Source organism: Haliotis rubra, unplaced genomic scaffold (genome assembly GCF_003918875.1).
Source record: "Haliotis rubra isolate DU_JTF1 unplaced genomic scaffold, ASM391887v1 Scf80, whole genome shotgun sequence".
Taxonomy (NCBI): domain Eukaryota; kingdom Metazoa; phylum Mollusca; class Gastropoda; order Lepetellida; family Haliotidae; genus Haliotis; species Haliotis rubra.
The window spans coordinates 1,515,491-1,528,005 of record NW_025767524.1 but is presented as its reverse complement, the minus strand read 5'-3'; the positions used below and the strand labels follow the sequence as shown (position 1 = coordinate 1,528,005).

The 12,515-nt window shown below is 43.2% G+C and overlaps 1 protein-coding gene across 3 annotated transcripts in view; it reads left to right on the top strand.

Moving 5' to 3' along the window:
* LOC124261587 (BTB/POZ domain-containing protein 7-like) overlaps window positions 1–12,284 on the top strand; it is a 46,014-nt gene extending 33,730 nt beyond the window's left edge. For all 3 annotated transcript variants that reach the window (XM_046695914.1, XM_046695912.1, XM_046695913.1), the window contains 6 exons: window positions 2,532–2,740; window positions 3,519–3,594; window positions 6,557–6,864; window positions 7,522–7,696; window positions 10,473–10,780; window positions 11,259–12,284. In XM_046695914.1, the coding sequence (XP_046551870.1) occupies window positions 2,532–2,740; window positions 3,519–3,594; window positions 6,557–6,864; window positions 7,522–7,696; window positions 10,473–10,780; window positions 11,259–11,405 (1,223 nt within the window). In that variant the 3' untranslated portion in view covers window positions 11,406–12,284. The remainder of the gene's footprint in view (window positions 1–2,531; window positions 2,741–3,518; window positions 3,595–6,556; window positions 6,865–7,521; window positions 7,697–10,472; window positions 10,781–11,258) is intronic.
* The last annotated feature ends 231 nt before the right edge of the window (window positions 12,285–12,515 follow it).

Below are 12,515 nucleotides of genomic sequence, written 5' to 3'. Positions count from 1 at the left end.
AGTTGCTCTCACAATTAGGATGGCTGCTGAATTAGAAGAAATCAGAGGTAACGAACCAGTGACTACTTTTTATTGGGACAATTTTCAGCACGACAGGTCATGATGTTTGTGCCCCAAGAGTGGGACAAGATTCAGTGCAACGTACCACTAGTGCTGGTGCAACCCACAACTTTTACTAAGGTGGTTGACGTCGGCACAAGCGCTGACTTACAGGGGCCAGCTGCAGCTTTGCCCTCTTCAGATGTTTCTGTGCCTATACATCCAGGATGACAACCCAAGGGAGTTGATTCGTCTTCCCGCACAACTACATTCAGTCTTTCGTTGGTGGCTCAACAAGTGGTATGTTTGCGTTGGAGTCTCTATGGTGCCCTTTATACCGACTCAACACCTCATTCAATGAATTGGCAGCACTCTCTCAAGCTGGGGCAGCTCACTTTCTCCATCAATTTCTCCATCAAGTGGCCTAGCAGTGGTCATCAGGAGAAAGGGCCCTTCAACACAGTGGCCAGAGCCTAACACATTTCCGGGATGAGCAATGTCATTGCCGATGCCCTGTCACGTCCCAAACACCCGTCACTCACGGAGTGGAAACAACTGCCTCTGATATTCCAATCAAAGATCTACCTGTTATCACGACCAGATGTAGACCTGTTCGCCACTCGGTACAACCATCAGCTTCAGCACAGATGATCACCAGTTGCGATTGTTGCTGCTTTGTGTACAATCTGAATAAAATTCTGAATTTTATTTCTGATTTGTGTCTTCGATTCTTCTGGGCCCTCGATTTCTCCTCTCAATTTAATTTGAGACTCTGGAGAGTCGCCACCTCACTTACTGTCGTCTGCTCTGTGGAGTAACTACATCAGTGAAGTGAGTCATTCCCGAAGTGTTACACTTCGTAGCGTTCATGCTCCTAAGTACCTATACACATCTATGTGATCTTACTGTGGTAAGTAGTGGAAGTCATAAGATGATGTTGTGGTACTGAACGTTAAAATTGTGAGTTTTCCGATTCAGTTACCCTTTCACCCTCCTCAGGACGGTGTCTGTGGGGGTTGTTTCAAAGCAGGGGCTGGCCCGATACTAGTCTTTAGACATTTATTACGGGGGTACCTTGGAAATGTGACTGATTACACTCGCTAAGCTGCGTCCTTTCACTTTCGTGAAGGTAGTGACTGAACACCACATTGCTCAGGAGTCCCGGTCCCTGGGAGCAATTGTGCTTAGTAAGTCAATGGGTTCGAACTAACCATCACACGTAGTGACCTTGGTAGTTATGGGCCTACCTTGTTGTTGCTCCCTACAGATGTAGAAGTGTTCGACAATCTCGCTTGCTGACCTCTACTCCACGGAGCAATCATGTCAGTGTAGTGAGTCCTTCCCGATTTCCTTATGGATTTCGTAGCGTTCAAGCTCCTAAGTACCTTAGCACACCGTTGTGACCTAACTGTGCTAAGTAGTGGAAGTCATGTGGTGTTGTTTTGGTACTGAACGTTAAACTTGTGTGTTTTTCCGATTCAGTTTCCTTTTCCCCTCTTCGCGATGGGGTCTGGGGGGCTGTCTCGAAGCAGGTGTGGGCCCGATTACTAGTCGTAATTACGGGGGTACTATGATAAATCGTGGCGAAGCAAGGTGACTTGCCTAGTTGCGTTTTCTTGCGTGTGCGAGGGTTGCTGCTGAACACCACATTGCTCAGGAGCACCCACTCCATGGGAGCGATGGTGCCTAGTAAGCCAAGGGGTTCAGGAGAACCCATCACTAGTATAGGTACTATGCTAGTCGGATCCTGCAGCCAAAAACCACATCGCTCAGGAGCACCCACTCTTGGGAGAGATGATGCCTAGTAAGCCAAGGGGTTCAGGAGAACCCATCACTAGTATAGGTACTATGCTAGTCAGATCCGGCCTCCCTTGTTCATTGCTATCTACGGTTGTCATTAGCCTATACAGTATATACTGTCAGTGCCTGTCATGTTATAAAATATATTTTGCGTTTCAATGGCAACAAGTTTGACTTAGACTGAAATTGGTGGTAGTACTCTTTTCCGGAGCAGAACTCTAAAACTGTTCAATGTTTCTTCACCAAACTTGGCACATAGATAGGTCTGGTGGTGAACTGGTGCCTTTTGGTAGTTTTGGATTTCTGAATAAAATATTTTTTGCGTTTTAATGGCAACAAGTTTGACTGAAATTGGTGGTAGTACTCTTTTCCGGAGCAGAACTCTAAAACTGTTCACTATTTCTTCACCAAATTTCATACATAGGTAGGTCTAGTGGTGAACTGGTGCCTTTTGGTAGTTTTGGATTTCTGAATAGAATAATTTTTTTGCATTTCCATGGCAACAATTTTGGCTTCAACTAAATTTGGTGGTAGTGCCCCTTTCTGGAGCAGAACTTTGAAACCTATCAGTACTCTCCTTCCACTTAGTTATATACATGCCAAAACATTTGACATAGTAACTCGTAGACATATTCATGAAGAGTATTTTGCCATTGCGGGGGATATTGATGACTTTGTCTTCTTGTTGGCAGGTTGTGAGGACATCATCGTGGACAGCCTGTCATTAGACAACCTGACGGCGGTATTGAACTGGAGCTCTGAGCCCCATGGGTCGCGCTGGGTCCACCGACAAGCCATGAACTTCCTAACAGAGGAGTTCCTGCAGCTGGCCCACTCACCTGGCCTGGTGGACCTCAACAAGGAGTACCTCCTGGAGGCCCTGCGCTCCGACTTCCTGCAGGTAATGAAGTGTACAGCTTTCCACACAACTACTCATACAAGGCTTATTTAGAGTTGGGAATCTGGGTTAGAAATGTCCATGAGCATCCTTTGTCACAAGGATATTTTATAGATCAGTGGTCAGACTTGGCTACTGTTGGCTATTGTTGTTCATATCTGTGGATTGTCTGTTTTGGTATAAAGCTGGAATATAGCTGGGGTATTTTTGAATGTTCAGTTACATATATGGATGCCTGTACTGTAGACTTTTGCATGTCAGTGAAAATGCTAATCAAGTTTATAGTTTGGATATGCATTTCTTCATATTGTTCACTAGGAGTGAGGGTATTCTTGAACAGGCATGCCATCAAACTGACTTGATATGGCCAAACTGTTAAGTTCAGGATCAAGGTTAAGAGGTCCAAATTATGAGAAACAGTGCTTCTGTATTTATTCATACAGGGGAATTCCCAGTTAGTGGAAGTAGTCTCATCAGTGTTTACGTCATTTTAGGAACAGTCTCATGGAAAATGTGTGAGGTCAAAATGTCTTATTCAGACACTTATGAACATCACTTTTACAGTCATGTGACCAACCTCTCATCCAATAAGCTGTATTTCTTGCAAAGTTCACATTAATAACTTCGCGCTTAATAAAAGTGAGTTTACATGAACATGAAACTGCAGACCTTACTACCACCTCCTGAGGCCTGTCTGTCTGTGAGGTACAGGAGACTGGACACTGTGCTGGGATGGAATATGGTGTACACCTGATTGTAATGCTTGTTTTGGTGCCTGTAGGTTGGGGAGCTGGATGTCCTGACGTCAGTGTTGAAGTGGGGGGAACATCAGCTGGTTCGGCGAATCGAGGAAAGAGGTAGGTGGATTTTTTACGCATTTACAGATATTTCAGAAATCATGGAAATGCTTTTTTTAAAGAATGCTGTTTAATGATTTTGCACACAAAGACCAGTTAGATAAAATAAGCCACAGTTTCTCATATTTTCAAGTTTTAGGAGAACTATTTTTAATGACCAAGCATTCATGGAACATGGGAAACACAAGAAGCAGATGCAAGTCAGATAGCACATCACACATCAAGTACATATCAAGTACATTTGTGTGCAAACTCAATGGACGCTTCAGTAGTTCTTGAATTACCAAAATATTGATGTTCTGTCTGAGGACAGGTAGTATAACCAGGAAACTCCGGAAACAGTTCTAACAGTTCAAAATAAACTTGAAGCTTCCTGTGTTTTAATCCATAACTGTTGACAGTTCGTTTACAGTGAAGTTTGTTATGTACCATGAATTGTTGTAGAGTGTATGTGGTAAAAACTGAAATAATAAAGAAATAACCTTGGTAAGTTCTAATACCTGAAGACAATGCATTTATGAATACTTTAAACAATGCTACATAACATGAATCGTTATATTAGCTGAAATACCTTGAATACATGAACAGTGAGATGAGCAGACGACAATCCGCCATCTTGTGACTACCGTAGATGAACCTTACAATATTTAGATTAGGTAAATTACATACCTAATACTACGGTATATTGAGAAAATATACTTCAACGTGTTAATGATGATGTTCTAAAACATTATTTGATTACTTACATCATGGTGGAGCCATTAATGCAAAAGGAAAAACATTGATTAGACCTTACATATTGGAAGCGGTAGCAACGCTTTTTGCTTTACAATGTACTAAGGGAGATAACTCAGCGGTAAAATTAATGAACACCCACAAAAGAGAGGGAAAGGGAAACAACTCTTACTTGACTAGAGCCCTTGTTGAAGTACTTCAACATTATTTTCAATTGATGTAACAAAACGATTGATATTAATTTGTCCAAGTTCTTCAGAATGATTCACAGTCCTTTTGATAAAAACATAGTATGTTTATTCAATCCAAGTGTGTTACCAGACATGTATATAATATCTATATATAAATAATGGAGTGAAATCCAAACTGCAGACCTGGTGTTGCAAGTATGGAATTTTCGAATGTAAAAAGCGACATTCTACCATGAATCAAGAAAATACTAGATTCTGATTGGTTGTTCAGAAAAATCAGACGGCATCAATTGTGGATTGACGCTCATCTGATTGTAAGGCCGCTTCACCGCGCATTGACAAATCTTATTGTGAGAACTACTTCCGTTTGACCACAATGATGGCGGATCATAACAACAACTCCATGGATTTTGACGCTGACTTTCGAATATTCCACATAGGCAATTGGAAATTTTTGGATTAAAAATGCGTTTGATTTCATTGCGCTTCACTGCCGCACTACTTCAGCTTGACCACCAACATGACTAATATTAACACAACAGGCATGATGGAAATGCTGATAAAACATTTATTTAAACTCGAAAAATACAATTATATGATTTCCCCCCCACAATTACGAGGGAACCTCACTATCATATTACCTTCTATTATAAAAATATTCAAACTCAGTTACAATACACAGCCCCAAACATAAACAAAACAATATCTAACATATAAATCAGAAAGCCTTGTAGAAATTGATCTACATCCCTATCTATACAAAATATGCAGCAAAACATTAGTAAACATTTACCTACCTGGTAAATGGTATATTTAATTCCTTTTAGAATGGGAAATTTGCAAGATAGATCTAACGGTCTGGCAAAACACCACATTTATGCCACTCATAGTCATACTCCATCATATCCCGTTGCATCGTTCACAAAATAATTCTGCGCTCTGCCAGCTTCCCCGCAAGGTTGTCACTGTTATGTTCATCTACTTTGAAAACGCTTGGACACAGTCCAGTCCCAAACGATGAAAACAAAGTTCCAAGGAATCACAAGTTAGTCGCATGTACACTAAGCAGCAGCACTGTCACCCTTTTGTCGCATGCCGGGATGGAGGCAGTACGTGAAATCATGATAGGCCGGTCATAAAAATCAACAGTCTTTGATGAGTTACAGGTCGTAGGTTGATCAGGAAAGGATCTATTCTTCGATTCTGCAGGGTTCAGATTCGACAGTCAGTCAAGTATTGTCCACTGTCACTTCAAATTTCAACCTTTCGCAAAATGTAAACACTGGCTCGACCGCCATTTCAAACTGTTGCGTAACTGTCTACTTCGAAGAAAATAAGTAGGTCAGACGATTCCATTATAGTGTGGTCAGAGGGGTACAGTTTAACGGCACACAAAACAATAGGCTGGTTTTAGTCGTGTGGAGTTGGGATAAAAAAAACCCCCAAGATCTCGGGTATTACATAATTGCATTGAATAAACAGTAGTTTGATTTCTTTGGACAGAATATTGTTATGTTGTAATGTTAAAAAAATACTGACGGCACCTACCGCTCCCTTCACAGACGAGTTCAATTAGCCTCTCGACCCATGCCGGATTACGCAGTGTCTTCCGCCAGAGCGAGGAAGTTCGATTTTAAATGGTTCATGGTAGAATGGAGATAACCTTAGTGTGTTTGAAAATCAGAGACATGCTTTACTGAATTGATGGCGACTAAATATATCAATTGAAACCTCACGCTACGCGTTCGGTTCCAATTGAAATTTAGTCGCCATCAATTCAGTAAAGCATGTCTCTGATTTTCAAACACACTAAGGTTATCTCCTAATTCTATTGTCCCTGAATAATTGTTATGAGTGTTAACTCATGGCCATGGTTTACTGAATGATGTTAACCCCAATCTTTCATGAATAATCTCCCAATGTGTGAAGCCCATTTCTGGTGTGGTCCGCCATGATATTGCTGGAATATTGCTAAAAGCAGAGTCAAACTCACTCAATCACTCATAAATAATCTCCAATATTTGTTCCTTTTTCAGAACCCAATCTCCTGAGTCACACAGCGCACAGTGTCACAAAGAAGGGTGTCAAGAAACGGGATCTAAATGATGTCGAGTTGAGAGACATTTTGGCAGAAATGCTGCCATTGGTCCGAATGGATCATGTGATACCTTATAACAATGACACTTTGAACAATGCTATCAAGCGTGGCCTTGTGAGCACCCCTCCTTCCCACATGATCGGTGATGAGTCGACAGGGCAGAGAATGTGTGCCTGGGTGCGTGGCAAGAACAACGGAGTGTTTGTCCGACCACGGTTATTTACTCCATACTACGAGGAGGCCAAGGTGAGTGCCAGCATGGGTCAGTGGTTCTACTGTGTGTAGGACCATCTCATTACAACTGCGAACCCTTGAAGATCCAGGTTAGAATTGGCCTTCAGTAACCCATGCTTGTCGTAAGAGGCGGCTAACGGGATCAGGTGGTTGATCCTATCCTAACCCAATTGCGTAGGTCGATGCTCATGCTGTTGATCACTTGATTGTCTGATCCAGACACAATTTCTTACAGACTGCAGCCATATAGCTGGAATATTGCTGAGTGCGGCATTAAAAAACAAACAAAAAACAAACATCACACCTGTCAGTTATTAAATTGTCATAAACTGTGTTCATTATCACTTTGTAATATTCACCTCAAGTCTGAAGCAACTGTTGTGTGGATATTTAAGGCTCACAAACAATAGACTATGTAAGAACAATTTAATATCAAAATGATATATGTGCAAGTCGACTCAAAAGTGTCTATCACTGACTGCATTGGAAGGATGGGTTTGGCTTGGAGGATGGATTAGAGAGAGGTAATGCTTGTGGAGTCAAATACTTGTGAATTTTGACAAACAAGTCATTCTGTTTTCATTTCTAATGGTACAATAAAACAATTGTTACTTGTGCTAGTAGTGGTTTCCCTGTGTATTGGTTGTGACACAGTCATCCTTGTTGCAGTCCATCCTTGAGGAGCAGCTGTCTCAGGCCCACGAGCAGGATGCAGGCCGGGTGCGGATGCTCAACATTTCATCCATCCCAGACACACTTTACATGGTAGAGGACAGACACTATGCCATGCCCTATGCCCTGGCCCCAGCTTCTACTGTCGATATCATAGCAGGGACTATACCAGGTTAGTGCCATGTATGCTCTGGCCCCAGCTTCTACTGTCGATATCATAGCAGGGACTATAGCAGGTTTGTGCCATGTATGCTCTGGCCCCAGCTTCTACTGTCGATATCATAGCAGGGACTATACCAGGTTAGTGCCATGTATGCTCTGGCCCCAGCTTCTACTGTCGATATCATAGCAGGGACTATACCAGGTTAGTGCCATGTATGCTCTGGCCCCAGCTTCTACTGTCGATATCATAGCAGGGACTATACCAGGTTAGTGCCATGTATGCTCTGGCCCCAGCTTCTACTGTCAATATCATAGCAGGGACTATACCAGGTTAGTGCCATGTATGCTCTGGCCCCAGCTTCTACTGTCGATATCATAGCAGGGACTATACCAGGTTAGTGCCATGTATGCCCCCAGTTTCTACTGTCGATATCATAGCAGGGACTATTCCATGTATGCTCTGGCCCCAGCTTCTACTGTCGATATCATAGCAGGGACTATACCAGGTTAGTGCCATGTATGCTCTGGCCCCAGTTTCTACTGTTGATATCATAGCAGGGACTATTCCATGTATGCTCTGGCCCCAGCTTCTACTGTCGATATCATAGCAGGGACTATACCAGGTTAGTGCCATGTATGCCGCCAGTTTCTACTGTCGATATCATAGCAGGGACTATTCCATGTATGCTCTGGCCCCAGCTTCTACTGTCGATATCATAGCAGGGACTATACCAGGTTAGTGCCATGTATGCTCTGGCCCCAGCTTCTACTGTCGATATCATAGCAGGGACTATACCAGGTTAGTGCCATGTATGCTCTGGCCCCAGCTTCTACTGTCGATATCATAGCAGGGACTATACCAGGTTAGTGCCATGTATGCTCTCTTCTTTCACTGTCGATATCATAGCAGGGACTATTCCATGTATGCTCTGGCCCCAGCTTCTACTGTCGATATCATAGCAGGGACTATACCAGGTTAGTGCCATGTATGCTCTGGCCCCAGTTTCTACTGTTGATATCATAGCAGGGACTATTCCATGTATGCTCTGGCCCCAGCTTCTACTGTCGATATCATAGCAGGGACTATACCAGGTTAGTGCCATGTATGCCAGTTTCTACTGTCGATATCATAGCAGGGACTATTCCATGTGCCATGTATGCTCTGGCCCCAGCTTCTACTGTCGATATCATAGCAGGGACTATACCAGGTTAGTGCCATGTATGCTCTGGCCCCAGCTTCTACTGTCGATATCATAGCAGGGACTATACCAGGTTAGTGCCATGTATGCTCTGGCCCCAGCTTCTACTGTCAATATCATAGCAGGGACTATACCAGGTTAGTGCCATGTATGCCGCCAGTTTCTACTGTCGATATCATAGCAGGGACTATTCCATGTATGCTCTGGCCCCAGCTTCTACTGTCGATATCATAGCAGGGACTATACCAGGTTAGTGCCATGTATGCTCTGGCCCCAGTTTCTACTGTCGATATCATAGCAGGGACTATTCCATGTATGCTCTGGCCCCAGCTTCTACTGTCGATATCATAGCAGGGATTATACCAGGTTAGTGCCATGTATGCTCTGGCCCCAGCTTCTACTGTCGATATCATAGCAGGGACTATACCAGGTTAGTGCCATGTATGCTCTGGCCCCAGCTTCTACTGTCGATATCATAGCAGGGACTATACCAGGTTAGTGCCATGTATGCTCTGGCCCCAGCTTCTACTGTCGATATCATAGCAGGGACTATACCAGGTTAGTGCCATGTATGCTCTGCCAGTTTCTACTGTCGATATCATAGCAGGGACTATTCCATGTATGCTCTGGCCCCAGCTTCTACTGTCGATATCATAGCAGGGACTATTCCATGTATGCTCTGGCCCCAGTTTCTACTGTTGATATCATAGCAGGGACTATACCAGGTTAGTGCCATGTATGCTCTGGCCCCAGTTTCTACTGTTGATATCATAGCAGGGACAGGGACTATACCAGGTTTGTGCCATGTATGCTCTGGCCCCAGCTTCTACTGTCGATATCATAGCAGGGACTATACCAGGTTAGTGCCATGTATGCTCTGGCCCCAGCTTCTACTGTCGATATCATAGCAGGGACTATACCAGGTTAGTGCCATGTATGCCGCCAGTTTCTACTGTCGATATCATAGCAGGGACTATTCCATGTATGCTCTGGCCCCAGCTTCTACTGTCGATATCATAGCAGGGACTATTCCATGTATGCTCTGGCCCCAGTTTCTACTGTTGATATCATAGCAGGGACTATACCAGGTTAGTGCCATGTATGCTCTGGCCCCAGTTTCTACTGTTGATATCATAGCAGGGACAGGGACTATACCAGGTTAGTGCCATGTATGCTCTGGCCCCAGCTTCTACTGTCGATATCATAGCAGGGACTATACCAGGTTAGTGCCATGTATGCTCTGGCCCCAGCTTCTACTGTCGATATCATAGCAGGGACTATACCAGGTTAGTGCCATGTATGCCGCCAGTTTCTACTGTCGATATCATAGCAGGGACTATTCCATGTATGCTCTGGCCCCAGCTTCTACTGTCGATATCATAGCAGGGACTATTCCATGTATGCTCTGGCCCCAGTTTCTACTGTTGATATCATAGCAGGGACTATACCAGGTTAGTGCAATGTATGCTCTGGCCCCAGTTTCTACTGTTGATATCATAGCAGGGACAGGGACTATACCAGGTTAGTGCCATGTATGTCTGCTTCTGTTACATTCTTTTACATGAAACATTTTTGCTACTTGTGCAGTGCCTGACCGAAATACATACGTGACGATGCTTCAACGAGAGGCAGAGCTACAGAGATCAAAAGTTGCTCAACGTGCATACTCCCTGCCCTGTTCCGACAAGCGGGCAGTGAGCTTCCAGATACAGCTTCGGTTGTTGCGTGAGTTTGGCATGCCGGACAGCACAACGGAAGTGATGACCAACAGCCAATACTACTACACAGAGGACAACACCCACTATGCTGAGAGGCGGTACATCGCGTCCCCCACACGGCAGAAGCACAGTCCAGCAGTCTCACTGTCTCCCCCTGGATCATACAGCCCTGTAGAGGTAGGGGAGGCAACCCCACTTAGTCATAGTAATTTTGCTTGTGAAATGATAATGGTATGTTCCTTATCAAGTTTTAAGAGAGATTAATGAAACATAAATCAGATTTAGTTTGATAATACATGATAATGTAAATTTTGACGCCAATGGATGGTAGCAATCATATTTGCTAAACATTTTCCATAGTCATACTGATAAGATACTGTGTTGATGTTATCGGCTTCGGTGAAACCTGATGAAAAGTCTGCATTGTTCATTGTTGTTTCGAGGCAATGGGGTAGCCTAATGGTTAAAGCGTCCGCTCGTCATGCTGAAGAAACGGCTTCAATTCCCCACATGGTAACAATGTGTTAGGCCCATTTCTGGTCTCCCCTGCGTGATATTACTGGAATATTGCTAATAGCAGGAAAAAAATAAACTCACTCACTCCTCCTGTGATCATTACTGTTATATACTTAGTTCTTTTCTTCTTCTTGTTCAGAATGAAGCCAGCAGTGACAGTGTTCTCAGTGACATGATGCCAGACATTGCCATGGCAACTTCCTCCATGAGTCAAATGCACATGCATGAAGACTTTGAACTAGACATTGGTGATGGAAGCAGTCGGCATGGGACTCTGTACATCTGACAGAGTTGCTTCCCTTTCTGTAGGTGGTGGCCAACACCTTAGACACAGACTGACAGATCAACCAGAAGGGGAGAGCCCACATGAAAGCATGATCTGCTAGGAATGTCAACTTCATACAAACTACAAGGCACTGATTGGATTAATCACAAACCATGAGATCACTGTGATCACTCTGTTATTGTGTGAAATGGGATGGAATTTCTGAAGACTACAGTATCTTGCTAAGGAAAGGACAACTAGATGTGAATATAATGGCCAAAGGATGCATTACCAATGTATGTGAAGGCTCAAGCATAGGTGTGTCCAATATTTCATGACTGATTTATGTGATCACAAAGGGTTCTGTTTGGGACTTTCTCATAGGTTTACATGCCATTTCCAAATGTGATTGTTTGATGTGTGTCAACGTCATCTACAGACCCTTCAAGTGGACTATCAGAAACTTTAGAAAGCTACCTTGATTTAGGTGTATTGAAGTAATTCAACATTGCTTTGGCAATATCTGCCATCTAACGGGGATTTTCAAGAAGTAAGGAGAAAGGTAGATTTGAATCAGATGGACCATAATAGAAGCATGAGCTCTTAGAAAATTACAAGGAATAAGCTAATGAATATATGTTAAATCTTATAGATATATAATAGATTTTAAAGGGATAATCTGAAATAAGAATCATTGTTTAAGTGGACATACATTTAAAATCTAAAGTATTTAGACTAAGTGCTAATTTTGTCTGTATGAGTAAGATAAGGACGGACATCAGACATGTATCACATGTGGAAATGATGTGTAACCTGTTAACACAGCCCTTTTTTGAGTGGCATTTAGAAGCTGGTATGATGAACAGGAATGATTTTTATGGATAGACACCTTCTTTATTGCAATGGGTGGCGGTGGGGTAGCCTAGTGGTTAAAGCGTTGGCTCGTCATTCGATTCCCCACATGGGCACAATGTGTTAAGCCCATTTCTGGTGTCCCCCGCCGTGATATTGCTGGAATATTGCTAAAAGCGGCGTAAAACTAAACTCAGTCAGTCAGTCTTTATTGCAATGGATGCAACATTTCGGTGTAGATGCTAAACAAGTTATCAAGCAAGTGATGACTCCTACAAT